A 16,547-nucleotide genomic window follows, 5' to 3' on the forward strand; every position below is an offset into this window, starting at 1 on the left:
AATTATAAGAAAATGATTGCCAAAAGGAAAAAGGTATATTTTGTAACCAAAATATAGCACATGAAAAAAATATAGCACAAGAAAAAAATTATGGTCTATTTTTTTGTATATTTAGTTATATTACAAAAAATTTATAAATTCATATTACACAAATTATATTAAAAAATATAGCACAAGAAAAAAATTATGGTCTATTTTTTCGGTATATTTAGTTATATTACAAAAATATATAGAAAAATTTTGTTGTATAATTTTTTAATGGTATATTTATTTTTGCTATATTTTGTTATATTTTTAAGTAAAATTACTTAATAATTTATTTTTTTTTCAAATTTCTTTTTTTTTTTTATCAAAAATAAATAAAAAGAAAAAAATATTTTTGGTCAACGCCGGTCAACGTCGGTCAACGTGGTCAACGCCGGATTCCGGCAACCGGTACACTGGAATTAGATGGTTATGGTGTTTGCAACATGACTTATGTTAGTTCGGGGATGTCCGTATGTGATAACAATAATTCGTGTAGCTAACGAAACATTTTTAAAGTCTGCATGTGTGACGATGTGATGACGTCTCGTTCGTGTAGCTGATAAACATTTTTCCTATTAATTATATTTCACGTTTTAGATTTGTAAGTATTAATGGTGGATGCATTAAACACGAACAAAATGAATCATTCACTCACCAACTCAAGTGGTTAATTATATCTGCAGGCTGCAGATCATTTGAGATATCTGTATTAGATAAGCGACGTCGATGAAAGGTAACAATTAAGCCATTGTATTAATCTGGTCACTCATTCTTAGTGAAATTTCTCATAGGTTGCCATATTGCGAAATCTTTTTCATAGTCTCAAAACAATTATCATGGAGACCAGAGAGGTTACGTAATAGTTGAATATGACTAATTAAATGTGTTAAAAGCCGATCACAACAAATTTATGAGGAATTAAGATGGTATCTTTAAACCAAGTATGGTTGTACTTATTTCATGGAAATTACCTGCCTGATTGGCAAGTGCTTTAGAGTCTTTACAAAGCAAAAAAATTTCTAAAGATTTGAAATACATCAAATCAAGCTTTAGAAGTTTTGGCTTTCTTTTTTTTTTCTCACAGCCAAAATATTTCCTTAATTCATTTTTTTGGCTGTAGAAATCCTTTTTCCTAAAGACATAATTTCCAACTTTCTAAAATTTAAAATTTAAAATTCTACAGCCAAAATACTACAGCAATAAAATCTACAGCCACAGCAAATAAACCTACAGTCATATTTATACATCAAAAATTGTAAAGCTACAGCTGTTACCAATCAGGCCCCACGTCCCATAAATTATTCCTAATTGGATAAGCAAAAACAAAAGCACACATATGCATATGAAACAATACAATCTCAACCGCTTCATATAAACAACATTTTTCAGTTTCATATAAACAACATTTTTCAGGAATGAATTTTTTGAATTCTAATTAATTTCAGATGAAAAAAAAAATAAAAATTCAATCTCAACCCATTGGTAAGAATCTTCTCATTTCTCTAATCTGAACACCATTTCCATATTGGTGACCGAATAAATTACATACAACTTTTAAATTTAGTTAGTGCATCTCCCGATTATGTTCCACTTTCTTTTTCTTCTAATCTTAGGAATCTGGATGCAAATCCAGGTTAAGTACATTTAGCTTAACCAAACGACACCGTTTAACATAATGCCCTCTAAATAAAAGGATGATTGAGTCATTTGGCTCAGACTGATGAATTGACGAGTCCGGTCAAAAACAACTCAAATTGACTATTGAACCATTTTTCTAATCTAGACCAGACACCAAAACTCTACCACAGTTCTCCCATATTGGTGGGCCTAATAAATTACATAAAACGTTGAAACTTTGTTTTTTTTTTTTTTTTCTTTTAGATTCTTTTTTTCTGTTTCGTTTTCTATAAAATGTTGGAATTACAGATTTTCGACCCATATGTTTTTAGTACTAAGACTCAAATTTTAAATATTTTGATTAATTTCCGTACTAAATCAATTTGTTGTATTACCATTAGGTCATCACTTATTTGATAATGCAATTTACGGCATGATTAGTTTAAACATATTGGGTCTAAATGCGGTTGTCGAAGTTTGAAGAAGTGTGTGGTTGCGGTTTTAATAGTTATTAAGTGATTTGAATGACTAGTAAACGATTGGATAAGAGTACGTTTGCGGATGATTTGTAACTGGTCGACAACGGTTGTAGTAGTGGTTAAACATAAAAATTACCAAAAAGACATAATAAATCATTTATATTAAAAAGTAAAAAATGTATTATTATAATAAAATAATGGAATAACTAACTAAAAATATTTTTAAATGGTTGGAACTTTTTTTATGCAAGAAATATTTTATAGTTATAAATCTATTAGTTTACTTGATATATATATAAAGTATTTAAAATTTTGATATGATAATATTTGATAAAAGGAATATTTTTTTTTTCATTTTTTCTCTTATTTTTGTTAATTTTAATTACTATTGTAACCGCCTATTACAGTAAACGCAAGCGGAAAAGGTATTTTAAATTTTGAAATTTAGCGATTTTAAACAGATCAAAGTAAAATTGTTAAAAATGCCCCTTTTTCAATACCTCTTTTCAAAAATGCCCCCTTTGAGAGTTCATTTTTAAGTTTGCCCTCTTTTAATTTTTAATGACCATTTTACCCTTATTTGAAACAAAATTAGGTCCACAAAATACAAAATATTTTTTGGCGGGAAAAGTGATCCCGCAATTTTCCCGCAAAAACACTTGTAAAAACCTTTAAAATACCTTGTAAAATTTTCCCGTAAAAATTTTTCCCGCCAAAAAATTTTCCCGCCAAGGTTTTACAATGTATTTATAACGGAGTATAACACTTACAAAACACTTACAACCTATTACAAGTGTTTTGTAAGGTTTTACAATGTATTTTAAAAGGTTTTACAAGGTACTTATAAAGTTTTATAAGGTATTTATAACTTGTAAAACCTTATAAAAAACTTGTAAAACCTTATAACTTGTAAAACCTTATAAAATAGCTTGTAAAATCTTATAATATCTTATAAATACGTTGTAAAACCTTTTAAAATACATTGTAAAACCTTATAAATACCCTGTAAAAAACCTTTAAAATACCTTGTAAAATTTTCCAGCCAAAATTTAACGCCAAAAAAATTGCGGAATCACTTTTCCCGCAAAAAAAATTTTTTGGCGGGAAAAAATTTTACGGAGAAATTTTACAAGGTATTTTAAAGGTTTTTACAAGTGTTTTGGCGGGAAAATTGCGGGATCACTTTTCTCGCCAAAAAATATTTTGTATTCTGTGAACCTAATTTTGTTATATTTCCTTATATATTTGTGATATCTTTTATTAAAAGAAGGGTAATTTAGTCATTTTGTACATAAAAAAGGGTATTTTTAAAAATGGACAGCCAAAGGGGACATTTTTGAAAAGGGGTATTGAAAAAGGGGCATTTTTGTGAGTCTCCCTTTTTATAATTGTTAAAATGATTTAAAACGATTTATATAGTTAAAACGAATCCTATTTCGGCTATTACCTTCTCCATTACTATGTTCTCTTACGCATGAATACAGTAATCAAACGATAGCAACATTTGGCAAACTCTACATTTTACAAATTGTTATGGAAAATCAATCAAGGTCAAACTTAAACCAATCAACGAAATTAACCAACGATTTAGTGAATTCTCGGGAATCGTTATCTGGCCGGTTCACCGGGTCGCAGATCATATACTCCCTCTGTTTCACTATAAGTGTCGTTTAAGGTTTTCTCACGCTTATTAAGAAAACTATTAAATTTTCTGTTTTACCCCTTATTAATATATTATACAAAAAATTTCATTGGCCAGCACATTAATAAAGTAGGGATAAAACTGAAATTTTTTACAAACATCTACATTGAAAATACAAAACGACACTTATTTTGTAACAAAATTTTAAATCTAAAACGGCACTTAATATAAAACGGAGGGAATATAAGTTTTTATAGGTTTTTCTGGTTTTTAAATTAATGGATATTATCACTAAATCTAAACCGGAGTAGTGTCCGGATTGCAGATTTACCGGTCGGACCGGATGGTACGGATCAGACATGAAAACACTGTCTCAAGCTTAAATCAATCATACTATTGGTATATCTCATCGAATACTTACCATTTTTCTGTTCTTAGGAATGTAAATTTGCGAGTGGATGCTCGAAAAAACAATCGAGTTCAAACTTAAACCAATCAAACCCTATTGGTGTATCTCATCGAATATATTACACCACTTTTCTGTTTTTATGAATGTGGATGCAAACAACATTAAATACATTTAGTTTAAAACCCAAGGTTCACAAAAACAGCACCTTTTTTGATAATTCCCACAAATAATAAGATGATTATAAAAACGTGGCCAACAACCCTTTATTTTCACCAGTTCACCTACCTAATCGCCCTCTCATAAAAAAAAAAAAACTCCAATTTTCTTTTTTTATTTAACGGTCACATTTTCCTCATTCCCTAATTAAAAACATTCAGACACAACAAATTTAGTTTCTTCTTCTTGTTTCTGTCTTAATCCGATTTTTGATTTTTATTTCCCCCACCACCGCGAAATATGATTGCCGCCGGAGCTAAATCGCTATTTGGGCTTGCGATTGCTTCTCCAAAAGGGCTTTCCGATAGCAATTCATTGAGTAATTCAAGATCTGCTGTTGTTGTTCGTGCTTGTGTTTCTATGGATGGATCACAAACTCTGAGTCATAACAAAAATGGATTTATTCCTGAGCTTAAATCTATTAACGGTCACACGGGTATGTATCGTTCTTCGTAATTTCCCAGAAAAAATCCGACTTTTAGCTTTGATTTGCCAAAAAGATTCAATTTTTATGGGTTTTTTTTTGTATAATTAGGACAAAAGCAAGGTCCTTTGTCTACGGTCGGAAACTCGACGAACATAAAGTGGCATGAGTGTTCTGTTGAGAAAGTTGATCGACAGAGATTGCTTGATCAGAAAGGATGTGTGATTTGGGTCACCGGTCTTAGTGGTTCAGGTTCGTGTAGAAACAAGCTTCAAGTTTGGTTTATGTCTATGTGAAATCTAATGTTTCATTGATTCAAAATTTGTAGGGAAGAGTACTTTGGCTTGTGCTTTGAATCAGATGTTGTATCAAAAGGGGAAGCTTTGTTATATTCTTGATGGTGATAATGTTAGGCATGGCTTAAACCGTGATCTTAGCTTTAAAGCTGAGGATCGTGCAGAGAATATTCGTAGAGTCGGTGAGCTTAATAATCTCTTTAATCGAATATTGGTTGTTGTTGTTGTGAGCTTTAGTGTTGACATTCTGTTTCTAATTGATTTGTTTAGGAGAGGTTGCTAAGCTTTTTGCGGATGCTGGAATCATCTGCATTGCTAGTTTGATATCTCCTTATAGAACAGACAGGGACGCTTGTCGAAATTTGCTCCCCGAGGGAGATTTTGTCGAGGTATTGACAACAAAGAGCGGGTTTTGTTGTCTGGTATTGAAGTTTTCAAGATTTGAGTAAAATTTGTTCTGATCAAATAGGTGTTCATGGATGTACCGCTTGAAGTTTGCGAGGCGAGGGATCCCAAGGGTCTTTACAAGCTTGCTCGTGCAGGAAAGATCAAAGGTATCTCATGAAATGCTCTTGGTAATTGTGTCTGTCAATGAGAACCCCAAATAACATTATAGTTTGAAATGTTTCTTCAGGTTTTACCGGGATCGATGACCCTTATGAGCCACCATTGAACTGCGAGGTAAATGTCAATAATATTTGAAAACAGAATGGGATGTTTTGGTTCTTGATCTTGATGCTGAGCTTTTTTGGAGTCATTCACTTGTCTTACCTTTTGTTCTATTTTCTTTTTGTCATGTGAAGATTTCTCTAGGCCGCGAAGGATCAGGAACTTCTCCAATCGAAATGGCTGAAAAGGTCGTCGGATACTTAGATAACAAGGGTTATCTTCAGGCATAACATACTTTAGATACACAAATTTGTTATCCCACGGTCATAGTTCTATTTAACAAGCCAAAGTATAAAATTAAGCAAATCCATGGCTGTTTTATGGAATCACAAGCGAAAAATAAATATAATCTCTCATAATTTTTCTTGTTCTCTTTTTTTTGTACTTTAAATCTTGATGTTATGGTTCTGTATATAATATGATGAAATCAAGGTTAAGCCTACTAAACATTTATATATGTATTCTACAATATATTTTGATATATAAGCACTAATGAAACCAGGATTTAATGGCTTAACCAAATAGGGTGACAAAACAAAAATTATGAACAAAATGGTTGTGAATCTTGTGATGTTCACGTAACGTGTACGTTTTGAGGTCTTTGGAGTGCTTTTTCGAGTCAAACACGTATTTTTTTTTATCTACATAGAGTCATTCTTCTCATGAAAGACGGTAACATCTCAATGTTTTTTAGTCTCAATGATTGGACCTTAACCAGGTTGGACCACTGCGAATATAGCCAGGTCAAACACGTTTTGGGGCTTATATGGATTTGTGTCTAGTCATTTCAATTAGGAAAGTGTTATTTGATTTCTAATAGTTTTTCGAGTTATTAGACCATCCCCAATGGGGGATTTAAATGTGGGTTTCTCTCAAAAATAATAATAAAATATTAAAAATTTGGAAAGAGAATGTGAAGAATCCTTCTTTAAGACCATACACAGTGGGGCACTTTTCACCCGGGTGTAAGGAATAAAAAAAACAAAAATAATAGAAAAACAAGGTTGGAGAGAGGCAACGGGTGTAAACTTGCAACTTTTCTCCAAGGGGTGTAAGTGGCACGTGGCCAGCGCTGAATGGAGACAGGCAAAAACTCGGTCGGAGACAGGCAAAAATTATCATCTCTCTCACTATTTCTCTCTTTCTTTACTTTATTATAATATTATAATACTGTTTACACCCAAGACACACATGTACTACTGCGTGTGCCCTAAGGACCCATAAATCCTTCTTTAAGAGTCTTCATGGACAAATGCCAACTCTTGAATGGTATAATTTTCTTTTACATATTTAATTTTAAGTAGATAATTGAATTATATTAAAATATTAATATTTATTAGTTTAGGATTCCAAATTAAGAGACTTACCAATGAGGATGCTCTTACTTTCTTAGGGATTAGGGATTATTGACAACAATCGGATACCCTAAAATTACAGGGTATCCAAATGAAGATTCCAATCTATCCAATCTCTACAATAATTAATTGAGAAGTAGAAACACACCATATTCAAAGTTAGGGCATTGGAGGTCTGTGGTTAAAAGTTGGAATGATTTGTCCTAAACACCCTTAATGAATTGTTCTTCTCGAAATTTCTTCTTCTTCGTAATTAGGGGTATATAAGTCTAATCGTGTGTTGATCTCTATAATAATGTCCTAAACACCCTCGATTTCAAAATTTTTTGTTCTTAATTGTTAGGGGTATATAAGTCTAATCGTGTTTTGAGATGATTAGTCTTAATCACCCTTAATTATTATTTTTTATAGTGTAATCGTTGGGGGTAAGAATGTCATAATGTCTCGAATTTATGGATTATGAAATGTTAACTTTAATTTATTTGCTAATCTTTTGGATAAATTCTATATCTTAGTAGTTAATATTCGTTTTTGTTAGTTTTGTGATTTAGTTTCTAAGTAAAAAGTTAAATTTATTTGTTAATTTTTGGATAAATTCTATATCTTAGTAGTTAATATTCGTTTTTGTTAGTTTTCTGATTTAGTTTCTAATTAAAAAGTTAAAATTCTTAAGATAATGATTGATGTTTGCCCTAATTTAAAAGCTATATATATTGTTGATCGGCCAGAGAATTAGGTATTATTTTTTTCTGTGCCCATTAGATAGTTTTCACCGTTATAGTTTTTATTATATAGCTGCGATTCTGATGAATCAAATTGTTTGTCATGCATATATTGTTTTCATTTACCTTTAGAGGTAGTGTGCATATTGTTTGTTGTTTGTTTTATTTTTTGTATTAGTTCGTTGATTTATTGTTTTGCTGATTTGATTCTTTTGGTATGTGTTTCAGTTTTGTAGAACGTGGGAGGTTCCATTGACAAAGCTTTCGAACGAAGGTGGTGTTGACAAGAATAGAGCGAGTTTGGAAAGGTATTTTTATAGATTTGGTTGGTATATTCTACATATATTTACCTATTTAAATGTTTGTGTTTCTTTCTGTTATATTATATATTTTATATGCGTATTATTGCTTTGTATTGATTTTGTAATTATATTTGTCCAATAGTTTTTTTTATATGCTTGGGTATCAAAAGTTTCTTTTGTGATTCGTAATTATATTTTATGATGATCTTCATATTGTCACTACAAGAAATATTAATATTGTTAGCATACGATTAATGCTATCAAAAGTGATTGATAGCGCATTATCAAACGCTGTGTTTGCGACAGTTATAATAGGTCGCACACATATTATAGCGTTTGTTTATTGCTATGGTATATGACACATATGATAGCATTGTTTTTGATTTGCTATTGATTGGTCTATCTTACAATAGCATTTTGCATTAACGCTATAAATGTTATATGATAGCATTGTTTTCATATGTTATTGTTTGATCTTATGATAGCTATACAGTATAACCTCTATAAATTAATACTAGATAAATTAATAAACACGATAAGATAATAAGATAATAAGTTTTTTGAAATCTGTATGTAAAAATATAGTCACAATAATATCATAAATTAATAATCATGTAAATATGCACATATATATATAATAGTTTTAGTGTTTTCATAAAAATAGCTAAAAGTTTTTGTAAGTTTTCAAATTTTGAATATGCATAATTTTTGTTTTAATAGTCGTATAGATTTTTCAAATACAACAATGGATGTCACTATTTGTGAATTTTAATTTATGTATATCGTTTGTATATGTGAATTCTATAATCGTTGTTATTCATTGTCAAAATAAATTAGTTTTTCTTCGAAATATTAAGTGTTTAAGGCTAAAACTATAAAATTTATAACATCCAAAACATTAATTTTATCTAGATCACATTGCTTTAGCTCGTATTTTTTTAAAAAACTTTTCACATTGAAACAAAACTTTCTATAAATTAATAAATATTAATTTACGTTATAAATTAATATCACTATAAATTAATAAAATATCATGGTCCCAACATTATTAATTTATAGAGGTTTTACTTTATTGTTTTGTTATACGACCATGAAACCTGATTTAACACAGTTCTCAAACAAATCTCAAACCAATAATACATTACCAATCGAACAATACATTACCAATCCAACAATACCAATAATACATTACCAATCGACTCTTTGGATTTTCTAATTGCAGCCTTCTTGAAGTATACAAGAACAAGTTGAGAAATGGTGAGAGGCCAAAGATATGATTTTCTGGTTTGATCAATTGTGTATCTGAGCTCCGATTGATGCCGTGAAGCACTGAAAACCGCTGCTCGAGCTCCTCCACCACTTTGTCCACCACCGTTCCTGAAACAAGTTCGTTTTGTGGAGAGATTTCATCAAAATTCAAGAATCAAGAACCCAAAATGACCAAAAAATATTGCTGAAAAAAGGATACTGGTTGGTAATAGAGTGAGGACGCAGCCGCCGCCACCATTAGTCAACCATCGATATCAAAACCATAATTATTCCTCAAAGAATACAAGAAGAAAATCTTAAAAATTATTCACCAATTTGCAATAAATTAGTTTTCAAATTTTGCCGACTTCATGTAGATGTCATACGAGTAGACATCAACAAGCCTCTACGCAGAGACAATAACTCGAAGTCTACGGTGTGGTCTATTTTTGCAATTGACCAAACCGTTGACCTTGCATCTATCCGTCAACTCCTTCATTTCTTCAAACTCCACCTCCAAGTGATTTTGGCGTGGGAGACATGGTACACTTTCAAGACTGGCTCCTTTTCCTAGCAATGTTACTGAAATAATAAAATCAAAGCAGAATTAAAATGACAACTTTGCAAAACACAAACAAGAACAAGCAAGATCATGATTGAAATTTAAGTTAAATGAGCTTTTTTTTTTTACCTTTTTGCTCCAATTCTTCTAAAAATCTGTAAAGTGTTCCACAAAAAAATAAACCTTCTAATTTAAGATCAGATTCTGGGTTTACAAGTGAACAACAGAGAAAAAGAAATCCAAAATTGGTCATTATTGCTTCAAATCAACAACCCAAATCACAATTACAACAACCCAAAGCAATTTTCCATTTTTGAAGCAGATTTTAGATAAGGACCAACTGAGACAAAGAAAAACAAAGCAGAGAAATTACCTTGGAGGGAGAGAGGATGACGGTGGCTGAGATGAGAGTGAAACAACAAGAGAGTGAAAGAAACAGAGATGAAGAGCAAAATAGATCTAGGGTTTTTAGTGTGAGAAGGAGAGAAAAGGAGAGACTGATCTAGGGTTTTTTTTTTTTGTGGTAGGCGGAGAATAATGAAATAGATCTAGGGTTTTTTAGTTTTTATATGTGTACCCTTTAAACCGAGAAAACCGATCGGTTTGGATAAATTGTCGGTTATGGTTGATGGCAAAACAAAGTCAACCACCAATAGTGTACAGAGAAGTCTACTTAAGCAAACCCTAAATCAAATAATTTTAGCTTAATCAACCTTTCCTAAATCGACTAGTTTATATGTAAATATATTTTATTTCAATGCAGGAAGTCTATGTTGTTATTATTTGATCAATAGTTTTATCAAATTATATTTTTATAATTTTTCTAATTAAAATTTAAACTTTAATTAAGGAGTAGACTTAAATTTGTAATCAACCAGATTGACATATATTGCTGACTTCTCTCGGGGTACATCTGTCATTTCGGCTTCTGTTTTTTGTTTGGTCTTAGACCATCATTAACGGTGGATTCTTAGCTTTAGCTCTTAACATTGTTTAATATTAAAATTTTGGTTTTTGTAAGTTAAGAATCAAATTTTAGCTCTTAACACTCCCAAAAGCTCTTAGCTAATAGTCAAATCTTAGCATTTAACCTGTTTTGATTTATTTTTCAATATTTAATTCTAAGATAATAAGCTAAGAACCATCTAAGATACCACCAATAATGGTGCTCTTAGTGGAGTCAACTGTAATTTCACTGCCATTAGTGGTTATGTTTCTCAAAAAAGGAATATGGGGTCTAGTTTTGCATTCAAGACCACCAAATGGTCTAGAAAAAGCAATTGTCCCCTTCTTGGTCTCCAATATAATCTTAGGTTGAATTTTGAGTGTATCCAATATAATCAATTTTTTTACTTTTCCCCAAAGAATCAAATCATCCCCATGCAAACCAAAACTACACAAATTTGTTGGAGCATTTGTATTTGAATACTACTCTGGTCTTTTCATCAATTTTTATCATGTATATAAGTAATATTTTTATTTTTATTCCGAAGCTTACAAGCGAAAATAATAATTTTGTTTGCAGTTTACACACTGACCAAAAAATAAAAGAAAAGAGTTTCAATACCCTAACACGCGCATTAGACGACTGATAAGGTTTGTAATTAATAAGATTGTTCCACCTCTTAATTATATGGATTGCTAATATGGATGACGTCGGTCATGTGGTGGACATCGAATCAAGATGATAGAACGACATTGAAGTTTCAATTTTCAGTCACTGAAGCACGACATGGGACACATTAATTCTTTGTATCATTTTAAGTCGATAGAACCATTGACAAGGACAATGATCAGTTGTTCAGTTCCTCTTTCTAAGAAAAACTGTTTGGTGATCTTACAATTGCATTTAGCCCACGTCCTCATGTTTAATTATACTAACATTTCAAGTGCATGAAAAAAATAATGCATATTCATAACTTCGTATCTTACAATTACTTTGTTATTATCAATACAATATTTTTATGTAGAGACTAGAGAGTGTCAAAGTAAATCCAAAAATACGAAGTTATAGTTTTTCATGCGGCTAAGCTTTACAAGGAGAAAGTGGAGAGCCGCAGAGACAGTCGTTACCAGCAAACGTATTGGCCTTGAACTTTGTCACCGGAAGCTTTCCGCAAAGATGGTTTTGACTTAAGTTGAGTTTTTCCAATCCAGCCACCGTCGCTGGTACCTTCCCAAATACCAAGTTCCTTGACATATCTAATAGTCTCAACGATTTTTTGAATTTCAGCTTCTCCATGTCAAATCGGAGTTTGTTCCCTGATGCCTGAAACTCCATAAGATTCTCTGCGTTGTTAAGAAACCATGTTGGACTCCCTGAGATCTCGTTTTCTGAAAGATTGATGTCGGAAAAAAGTTTTGTTCCCTCTGGCTTCCAATCTTCAAATCTCATCTTGATCCCGCATTTAACTAGCTTCAACGAGTGGATGGATCGTGAAGAGGTCACCCATTTCGGTATTGTTTTTAGGTGGAATCGGTTGTACGATAGATCCAAAGCGTAAATAATGTTATCGATCATCTTCAAGTCTGGGAATGGACCGGTTAGAAGATTGTGGGAGAGGTCAAGATGATTAAGTTTGGTCATATTGGCGAAACTCTTTGGCACGACCCCCGAGTATTGATTCTTGGAGAGATACAATGAGGACATCTCCTTGAATCTTGATAAATAGTTAGGGATCTTCCCCGAGAGATTGTTTTGGTTTAGTTCGAGGACCACGAGACTTGGCGCAAGCGATGCAAAAGACGGAGGAAGTTTCCCGGATAATCGATTGCGGGAGAGAGCGAGAAATCCAAGCTGCGTCATGGATTTGAAAATATCTGGGATGGTGCCAGAGATGCGGTTTCCACGGAGACTGAACCAAGTTAACCGAGTCAAATTAGATATTGAAGTCGGGATTGGACCAGTGAACTGGTTGTCCTCCAGAATTAACTCTTCCAACTGGCTTAGCGCATCGATGTTAGTCGGAAGGGGACCGGAGAGGCGAGTACCCGTTAAGTCAATATACTTTAACTTTGGTAATTTGAAAAGAAATTGGGGAAAAGACCCTGTAATATTTTGAAGATAGGTAAAGTAAACCCCCTCGAGGTGCTGAAGTTTGGCCAGAGACGGTGAGATTGTGCCGGAAACGACGCTTTGGCCAAGAACGGTAGAGCCGCTTATTCTCAGTGTGGTGACGCGGTCGTTGGTGATGCAAATGACACCCATCCATGAACAACATGGAGTACCTTTCTTCCACTGGCTAAAAATGCCCAAACGATCTCGGGTTATACCCGATTTGAAGGCTAAGAGACCTGCCTCGTCATCAGGATGACATGTGGCAGCTCTAGTGGAACTTAAACACCGGAGAAAGATAATGGCGGCCAAGATGAAAAGAGTGAATGAGCAAGAGTTCATGGTTGTGTTTGTGTAGTGTGGTGATATTGAGAGAAGCAATTGGTACACTATTAATAAAGGGAGAGTCTTGTCTCTCGAGATCTCAATTCATTTTTTCTTTGCATTTTTTTATCCTTTGTAACACGTTTTTCTTAGTAAAATAACCTTTTAAACACAAAGTTGACCATATTTGACTGAATAATTTGCAAGTGGCAATAATACGTGGTATCCGTAATAAGTGGCGATAACCATGCTCGAATTTTTTATTCTTACGAGAGGATTGAAAAACACTATATATGTCGGTGTAAAAAAAAAAATGTATATATTATACACTTATACTATACACAAAATATATGAGATCTATGTGATTTTAATTAGAAAATCTTAACAACGTAAAGATTGTATACTCCGATCCGCAATCCAATGGTTGCTCCTCAACAGGCCTGCTCCTCAAGTAAGTCACTAAGTCTTGAACCTTATTAACCTGCGATTTTTATTCAATATAATTGAATAGTTATTACTTTTAACACGTAACAAGATCACTACAAGAAAAGGTGGTCTTCTTGTTCTTGTGGAAGTTAGAAGTTTAAAGAGATTGATTTGTTTTACGTGAAAGTCACAGAATCTCTGTAATGCTAGATCGATTTGTTTCCTCAAACAATTTCTCTGAGCTTTGTCTTGTCTTACAGGTGATTCCATTGGAGCTTTTTGAATCTGAGAAATGAATAAACATTAAAATCCAAAACCTCTTTATTGATGTTGAATTTCTAGTTTAGCATGTGTTCAGATTGGATCTAGGATTGAAGACAACCTAGACGAAATCAGAAGCTTAGTAAACCGGAGTTGGTTAAAACCTTAGAGAAGGTTACAAATAGGCATGGGCGTTTGGGTCTTCGGGTCAGGTTCGGGTAGGGTAATTCGGGTTTGGGTATTTTCGGGTCTTGCTTAAGAGGAACCAAATGGGTATATATATAATTTCGGGTCGGGTTCGGTTCGGTTTTATTCGGGTTTGGGTATATTCGGGTATTGAATTTAAAACCCGAGAAATACCCGAACTAATTTCGACATGTCCTAATTTACAACTTTACAGAGCTGTGGAAACGGGAAGAAAGCAGGCTACGTTTCATGTTGAAAACGAGAGAGAATAAACATTGCCTTTTACTATCAGATTGACATGCTCAGTATCTCAAAACTCAATCCTCCAAAAAAACAAAGTAAAATCTTAAGCAAACGCATAGAGTCTAAATAGAAACATCACAAACATTATGAGTATTAAGAATCAAAAGAGAACAAACTTATGTTACTCCAACAACACAAACATACAAGTAGATTAAGAAATAAGATCAATAAAAGAAACACAACAATCAAAGTGTCCAGCTCCATCATATATTTGCTCACCTGAATATGCAGCTTGCGAGTCAGTCATATCATCAATCTTAGAAGAGACTAAGTCATCGATTTTTGTTGGTGTCTCTTTCTTAATTTCCAAATCCTTTATACTTTCACTTTCTTTAAGGTCAGAGAATTCAAAACCATAACATGTATCCAACATCGGGGATTCATAGACATAGTCCGGAAACCATTTACTTAAATCAGGAGGTTATGATAATCAATTGAAACAAAACATATTAGATTTGATACAAATGATTAACATGTACAGATTTAGCAAGAGCATAAGAGAAAAAAGTACTTACCAGAAAATTCTGAATCATAAAGATCATTATCTGAAGTGTTCTGCACAAAAGTACCCAAATTTAAAAGCTACATAAGGACATCAAGTAATAAAACATTTGCGTACCTCTGTTTTCATTTCATCTCTGAACTTTTTCTCTTGAAAATGAGCTGAATATGAAAAAAGCAAATATCAATAACAATAATAGATGACAAGTGCAACAAAACCAATTGTTGTTTCACAAAATGAGTTGTTTCCATAATATTCAATTGATATGCTAAGTTGACTATATCATACAAATTGGTGTGATGCCTCTTACCGTGAAGATGCGATAAGTAGTCTCTTTCGTTGTTATGCACCTTTAGACAAATTTTACATTCGTAACTTCACAATATAAAACACACGAAAGAAAACAACAATCAAATTAGTCACACCAGATTCAATAATGATCCATAACTAAGTGCAATAATGAACTAAATGTAATAAGCTGTACATAACATACCTTTCAATTTGATCTATGGCATTGTTCTGACCAGAGGCGGCGCCTCTACCACCAACATGCTTCGAACCCCATTCTCTAACCATTGCTTAATTGCAATTTAACTTAACCCCTTAAGCTGAATAAAGAATCCATCCATTAGTAAGCCAAAAGAACAATATAATATCAGTAGAACTAAAACGTAATCAGATAAAAGAACTAAAAGAACAATATAAAAGAAATCAGCTTACGGAACGCCAAACAATGTCAAGAAACTAAAAGAACTAAAAGAACTCAAACTAAAAGAACTAAAAGAACAATATAAAGGAAACTACTGAAAATTTTCTTAAAACTAGTAATACTAATATCAGATGAGATATATCTAATAGGAATCAGCTTACAGAACGCCAAACAACGTCAAGAAACAAGCAACCAATAATGAGGCAATTCGTCGAACACCTGGAGGGCATGAAATCATCATCAGTTTACACAACAAAAACCATTCTAAGGAATCAGGTAGAGACGCACAATTTCTAACCCAGAGAGATACTAAAACATTCTGAATAACACGCTTCCCCCTCACCACCGAGAATAGCTTTATCGCTGCCGAGAACCCAAACAATCGCATAAAGAAAACCTTGAGAGACTAGTTATAAATCTCATAGAAAAAAACTTGAGAGAACCTAAATCGCATAAAGATAACATAAATCTCAGAAAAAACTTGAGTAGAGATGAAATTGATATGAACTATGCAACATATAGAATGAAATCGAACTGAGCAATAATGGAGGACAAATCGACCTAATCTGTGCGACGGAGAAAGTTAAATCAACCCGAGATGTGCGACGGAAGGGATGAAATCGAACTGAGATCAGAGGATGAATTGGAGCTCAGATCTGCGACGGAGGCGATGAAATCGAGTTGATAACTGACATAGACGATGAATCGAGCTTTAGGTAAAGACTAAGAGGATGAATCGAGCTGATAAGATTCCCGGTATCCAGCCTTTTGTATGGATAGGGGCTGCCTGCCGTCTGGCGCCCCCTTCAGGTT

General features: G+C 32.9%; 3 protein-coding genes and 1 long non-coding RNA gene across 7 annotated transcripts; 1 reads left to right on the forward strand and 3 right to left on the reverse strand.

The window, feature by feature from the left end:
• Positions 1–4,387: 4,387 nt before the first annotated feature.
• LOC9319922 (adenylyl-sulfate kinase 1, chloroplastic) lies at positions 4,388–6,230 on the forward strand. The gene is made up of 7 exons (XM_021032810.1): positions 4,388–4,826; positions 4,926–5,066; positions 5,143–5,292; positions 5,381–5,499; positions 5,580–5,664; positions 5,745–5,791; positions 5,914–6,230. Exons 1-7 carry the CDS (start codon positions 4,631–4,633, stop codon positions 6,007–6,009), a joined length of 834 nt encoding a protein of 277 aa, XP_020888469.1. The 5' UTR covers positions 4,388–4,630; the 3' UTR covers positions 6,010–6,230.
• A 2,976-nt stretch (positions 6,231–9,206) lies between these two features.
• On the reverse strand, positions 9,207–10,477 carry LOC110229639. Its single transcript, XR_002333013.1, has 4 exons — positions 10,342–10,477; positions 10,098–10,123; positions 9,739–9,988; positions 9,207–9,535 (listed from the first exon to the last, which is right to left on the reverse strand). It is a non-coding gene; the product is annotated as an uncharacterized LOC110229639 (long non-coding RNA).
• A 1,281-nt stretch (positions 10,478–11,758) lies between these two features.
• Positions 11,759–13,612, reverse strand: LOC9319923 (LRR receptor-like serine/threonine-protein kinase ERECTA). The gene has a single exon (XM_002885890.2). It carries the CDS (start codon positions 13,363–13,365, stop codon positions 11,995–11,997), a length of 1,371 nt encoding a protein of 456 aa, XP_002885936.1. The 5' UTR covers positions 13,366–13,612; the 3' UTR covers positions 11,759–11,994.
• A 974-nt stretch (positions 13,613–14,586) lies between these two features.
• LOC9322003 lies at positions 14,587–16,477 on the reverse strand. 4 transcript variants are annotated; one of them, XM_021030672.1, is made up of 6 exons: positions 16,296–16,477; positions 15,519–15,633; positions 15,336–15,400; positions 15,143–15,186; positions 15,039–15,078; positions 14,587–14,946 (listed from the first exon to the last, which is right to left on the reverse strand). In XM_021030672.1, exons 2-6 carry the CDS (start codon positions 15,599–15,601, stop codon positions 14,675–14,677), a joined length of 504 nt encoding a protein of 167 aa, XP_020886331.1. In that variant the 5' UTR covers positions 15,602–15,633; positions 16,296–16,477; the 3' UTR covers positions 14,587–14,674. The 4 variants fall into 4 exon arrangements, with proteins under 4 accessions (XP_020886331.1, XP_020886329.1, XP_020886330.1 ...); XM_021030670.1 differs by having other exon boundaries at positions 15,519–16,097; XM_021030671.1 differs by having other exon boundaries at positions 15,896–16,477.
• Positions 16,478–16,547: the final 70 nt, after the last annotated feature.

This window comes from Arabidopsis lyrata (genome assembly GCF_000004255.2).
Source record: "Arabidopsis lyrata subsp. lyrata unplaced genomic scaffold ARALYscaffold_3, whole genome shotgun sequence".
Classification (NCBI taxonomy): Eukaryota; Viridiplantae; Streptophyta; class Magnoliopsida; order Brassicales; family Brassicaceae; genus Arabidopsis; species Arabidopsis lyrata.

What these genes read in the sequence shown, in the direction of transcription:
- LOC9319922 (XM_021032810.1), top strand. Translation starts at nt 4,631, where the DNA reads ATGATTGCCGCCGGAGCTAAATCGCTATTTGGGCTTGCGATTGCTTCT. An exon ending in TCGTGCAGGAAAGATCAAAG is followed by an intron (nt 5,665 to 5,744) that starts GTATCTCATGAA and finishes ATGTTTCTTCAG; the next exon opens with GTTTTACCGGGATCGATGAC. An exon ending in AGCCACCATTGAACTGCGAG is followed by an intron (nt 5,792 to 5,913) that starts GTAAATGTCAAT and finishes TGTCATGTGAAG; the next exon opens with ATTTCTCTAGGCCGCGAAGG.
- LOC9319923 (XM_002885890.2), bottom strand. Translation starts at nt 13,365, where the DNA reads ATGAACTCTTGCTCATTCACTCTTTTCATCTTGGCCGCCATTATCTTT.
- LOC9322003 (XM_021030672.1), bottom strand. Translation starts at nt 15,601, where the DNA reads ATGGTTAGAGAATGGGGTTCGAAGCATGTTGGTGGTAGAGGCGCCGCC. An exon ending in GAGATGAAATGAAAACAGAG is followed by an intron (nt 15,079 to 15,142) that starts GTACGCAAATGT and finishes ACTTTTGTGCAG; the next exon opens with AACACTTCAGATAATGATCT. An exon ending in TTATGATTCAGAATTTTCTG is followed by an intron (nt 14,947 to 15,038) that starts GTAAGTACTTTT and finishes ATTGATTATCAT; the next exon opens with AACCTCCTGATTTAAGTAAA.